The sequence below is a fragment of the Alligator sinensis genome, unplaced genomic scaffold (assembly GCF_000455745.1).
Source record: "Alligator sinensis unplaced genomic scaffold, ASM45574v1 scaffold1331_1, whole genome shotgun sequence".
NCBI lineage: Eukaryota > Metazoa > Chordata > Crocodylia > Alligatoridae > Alligator > Alligator sinensis.
The window spans coordinates 23,196-28,083 of NW_005843285.1; the positions used below are offsets into that span (position 1 = coordinate 23,196).

Sequence of the window (4,888 nt, forward strand, 5' to 3'; positions counted from 1 at the left end):
CACTGCTCCAAAGAGCCACAGCACAGACTGGCCCCAGAGGGGGAGGCATGTCATACTCACCCTCACCTGGCACTGGGGACTGTGTCCCAGTCCCTCTGCTCTGATTGATTTCAGCATTGCCCAAGGCAGCCACTCTTCTCCCAGAGTCGCGGGAGAACCCACTCTCCTCCCAGAGTGGGGGGACAAACAAGTTCAGGCTCCCAGCCCCACCCCCCTCTTCCTTCAGACTGGCCCCAGAGGGGGAGGCATGTCATACTCACCCTCACCTGGCACTGGGGACTGTGTCCCAGTCCCTCTGCTCTGATTGATTTCAGCATTGCCCAAGGCAGCCACTCTTCTCCCAGAGTCGCGGGAGAACCCACTCTCCTCCCAGAGTGGGGGGACAAACAAGTTCAGGCTCCCAGCCCCACCCCCCTCTTCCTTTTACTCACCAGCCCCCACTCTTCTCCCAAAATAAGGAGAGAACCCAGGCATCCAAGTTCCCAACCCCCCTTGCTCTAACCCTCCAGATCTGGGCAAGACCCCAACTGTGTTGGACAACCTCAGTCTGGAGGTGTTCTCTTTCACCCCTTTCAAAACCAGTGAGCTCCTTTCTGATCCAGACCCCACTTAACCCACTGAGCTTGGAGAACAACACTCAGGTTGGGGAACAACAGGTGTCCCTGGACACTTTGTCTTCCACCCTGGAAAGGTCATTGGACCATGCAGCAATGAGGCGAGGCCATGTGCTCACAAAACAAAACTATGGTGGGTGTCGGGGACAGTCAGCAGCAGCTGGAGGTCCTTTTGGGTGCTGGGGAGAGCCGCATCATGGTGTCAGAGGAGAAGGTTTGAAGGCCTGAGTATTGGGTGATGCTGCTCCCCTTGGACAGCATCGTGAATACCCTGGTCATGACCTAAAAGAACACGGAGGTGTTTAGATGGTGATTTTTCTGGGCTGGTTGGGATAGGACTGATCCTGCCTCTGGCAGGGGGTTGGACTAGAAGTGACCTCCGGATGTCCCATCCAGGCCCACTGCTCTATAAAGATGGTCTTTTGCAAGAGATGACCAAGGAGCTAAAGTCTTGCTTGGGGCAGGCCCTGGAGAAGTTCTCCATGGAGCCCAGTTGCATCCCAACCAATGCTTGGCTGGAGGTCCAGTGCCATGGCAGGGCCCTGATGTTCCTCTTTGGCCAAGGAGCATAGAGGGACAGGAGGGGGCAAGCTGGGTCCCCAGGACTGAATCCTGGTGGGTTTGGGGATAGGGCTGGGCTCCCAGGGCCCGATCTCAGCACAAGGGGCAGGGAAGGCACAGTTCCAGGCCCCCAATATCCAATCCTGGCACATGGGGAGTTAGAGGGGCAGCACTGGACCCTGGGGACCCAATTCTCATGGGAGGCAGCAGGGTCAGGCCCCCAGGACCCAATCCCAGAGCCCAGGGAGCAGGAGTGGGCAGTACTAAGCACATGGAAACATGTTCCGTTGTTTTCATTGAGGAACCTTAACCCCTTCAGCTCATCTTCACCCATATCAGCCAGGCCTGTCCCCAGGATCTCAGCCTGCTTCACGGGCAGGGAGGAAACTGAGGCACAAGGGGAGGGCAGTTCTTACCTGAAGGATGTAGAAGCCAGGTCTCTTGAATGCCTTAGGCCACAGAGATGCCTCCCCACACCGTGCTCAGGGTGCTGTAGTAGGCTCTAACCTTGTGCATGTGGCTTGGCTGCTAGAGGCGGCCATGGAGCCAGAGTGGGTTAGGGTGTCCAGATGTCCTGTTGGTGCCCCTCACTCCCAACTGACTCCTTCCAGCCCTGCCAGTGCCCCTCACTCCCAACATGCACCCCCCCTACCCCCTCCAGCCCTGCTGTTGCCCCTCCCTCTTGACCCGCAGCCCCCTGCTCCCCCCAGCCTTGCTGGAGCCCCTCACTCCTGCCCCACAGCCCCCTGCAGTCCCCAGCCCTGAAACTCTCCTTGGTTTCAGCCCAGCAAGAGGCTTTTCACTTCAAAAACCTCTCGCTGAAGCAAGGCTGGCTCTAATCTCTCCACCCCCCTTCGTGAGCATCCCCTGGCTCAACCCAATTGTGCCTGTCCAGTGGTGTTTGCACAGGCACTGCTGAGCTCAGCATTCCTGGCACTCGCTTGTGTTGATAGCGGCAGGGGAGAATCTGCTGGGAGGATTTGATGCCTGCTGCAGCTTATCCCTTTTCAACAGGCCTTTTTCCCAGCCCAGGAAGAGGAGGGGAACCAGGGAAAAGGACCAATAAGCCCAGAGCCCAGGACCCAATGCACGAGGAAGCAGCAATGAGGAGAAAAAATGGCTCATCCATGCAGAATTCCTCCCCGCAGGCCTCCCAGCCTGCTCCAACACTCCTAGGAGGCCTCAAGGGGCATGAAGACAAAGCTAAAAAGCCAAGCCCAGAGCCCACCATCAGTCTGAATGACCCCTCAGGGAATCCAGTTGTCTCTGGGCCAACGAAGGCAGATGGCCACTCTAGTGAAAATGCGAGCACAGAGGGTTTGCTGACCCAGGAGCAGAAGAACTGCCTATTTGGCATCTTGAAGGACTTCCTTCAGGAGCCATCATACCTCCGGGATGGGGCCAAGATGGCCCGCTGCTGTGGGGCTTACACGCTGGAGCTGGTCTATGGAAAGCGGGAGTGTGAGCTGAGTGTGCTCACCCCCAGTGGGAGCTGCCACCTGCGTCGGAAGTTGCCAACAGGCGAGATGTACCTGGACCTCTTCTGCCACCGTGGTGAGCCACTGACCTTCAGGAACCTGCAGCGGGTGCAGGGTGAGCTGGCTGCGGCAGGGGTCCTGAGTGAGAAGCTCCAGGCTTGCTTCTCATTGGCCATCAGCAAGTTTTGTGGTGAGCTGGGCTTGGTGCAAAAGAACACCAGGTTGGAGATTGGCTGTGCTGGTGGGGCCATCACCTTTGTCTCTGGTGAGGGCCGGAACAGCATGATAGTCTACTATGACAACAACGAGAAACGGCCTCGCTACAAGATCACCATCTCCGACTGGTGGCTCAAGCTCTTCTACTACCTTCGGGAAAACCTGGGGGACATCTTGGCCCAGGCTGCCGAGAGCTTAGAGCTTCTCCAGAAGATCATCGTCTTCCTCCGAGCCATCTGTGCGGTTATCTGAGATGGCACCTGGCCTGGCTGAGGGGACATGTTTTGTCACCCTGTTTTTAAATGTGTTTGACCAGATATTGGTGCTGGTGACCTGACTCTCTGATGGGGCTGTAACCTATTGGCTCTAGACCCATTGACTACAGTGGCTGCCAAAGACCTGGATCTATTGACCCTAATGGGGATATACCACTTATACTAGCTGGGTAGGTGACTGTGTGGGTGGCTACAACCTCTTTGCACAAGTTAGGTGTGCAATTCCCCCATCCCTGTTGACTGTAGTTGGGCTACCACCTCTACACACCAATTGGGTATGTGATCCCCCGTCCTTGTTGACTCTAGTGGGGCTACAATTTCTCCACATTGGTTGGCTGTAAGGCTGCCCCTCCCCGCTTCCCTTTTGACTATAGTGGGGCTACAACCTCTTCACACCAGTTGTTTGTGTGACCCTCCCAATCCCTGTTGATTGTAGTGAAACTACCCTCTTCACACCAGTTTGTGTGACAACCCCCATTTACACCGACTGTAGTGGGGCTCTGGCTAATGGACCCCAGATGGGGTCTTGGCCCTACCAACTCCAATGGAGCTGTGTCTGATTGACATCTGCTGGGGATTTGGCCCTGTCTTGTTCTCTATCTCTCGATTTCAGATGTGTTGCTGTGGAATGACATGGGTTTTATTTTTGTCCCCCCTGTTGTTACTCTGACAGTAGCACTGAGTGATATTAACCTGTGTGAGACTCTAGGACTAGCAACCTCACCTGCTTTGTGAGAGAATCCCATGTCATCTGCCTGACAGAAATCCTGCTCTGTGTTTTGTCTGGTTTTCCCAGCCAAACACTGGAAGCCTAGGTTAGACAAGTACTTGGATGGGACGGTTTGGATAGGGATGATCCTTCTTTGAGAAGGGGGTGTCAGGCTAGATGACATCCTGAGGTCCCTTCCAACCCTATTTTATCACAATTCTACAAAAGCTGGTAGTCAGGGAGTGTGGTTGAACAAGCCAGAGGTGCCTGGTGCTGTTTCTTCTCCACACCTGATTTTCCTTTTTTTATCAATAAACCCTAGTGCTCAGATGGCTGATGTTTGCCTTTGTTTTGCAGAGGTGGGGAGAAATGGCCATCATTCCTCCTGGTTGGTTGGCTTGCTGTTATGATCACCAATCTCCTAAGAGGGAAAAGAGCTACTTCCTATCCCTGCCCAACCAAGGAGGGGAAAATAGCTACGTATTTTCTCACATATGACATATAGACCTTTTCCGCCCACCAAAAAAAAAAGATTGTAGGTCGTGTGTTATATACAAGGAAATACAGTACGGGCAATTTCTCCATCTTACCAGATGAAACAAAAATTAAATCTGCCTATGATCTACAGGGCACAGACCAATGAACAGGTCCAGCTCCCTTGCTATAGCTACTTAATTAGTACAACAAAAGAGATTTTTCCCTTCCTTCTGCCTCTCAAAAGTAAGATGTGTATCTTATATTGGGGCATTTTGTATGCCAAAAATATTGTAGGCTACTCACTCTGCCAGTCCAAGCCTGGGTTCTCCATCCCATAGTCCTTCTAGTGCCCCTCACCCATAACCCCACAGCTCCTGGATACCCCAATCCTGACCTTAATCCTACATGGATTTAAGGGCAGATCCACTGGGCGTGCAGTTGTATATACTCCCCCCTCTTTGATTTCTGATTAACCTAAAATTTAAGCCAAGTGCCTGGCAAAGGAAGCAACATGGCTATCCAGACAGCCCTGAGGGAGTCAATTGACTTCATAGCTCA

At 53.6% G+C, this 4,888-nt stretch overlaps 1 protein-coding gene across 2 annotated transcripts in view; it reads right to left on the reverse strand.

Moving 5' to 3' along the window:
• The window catches only part of LOC102375912 (galectin-1-like), a 27,104-nt gene that overhangs the window by 5,593 nt on the left and 16,623 nt on the right, over positions 1-4,888 (reverse strand). Inside the window, exon 3 of one of the 2 annotated variants that reach the window (XM_025194725.1) lies at positions 2,743-2,853. The exons of the other annotated variant lie outside the window; for it this stretch is intronic. Coding sequence (XP_025050510.1) covers positions 2,743-2,853 — 111 coding nt within the window. The remainder of the gene's footprint in view (positions 1-2,742; positions 2,854-4,888) is intronic. 2 annotated transcript variants of the gene reach the window in all.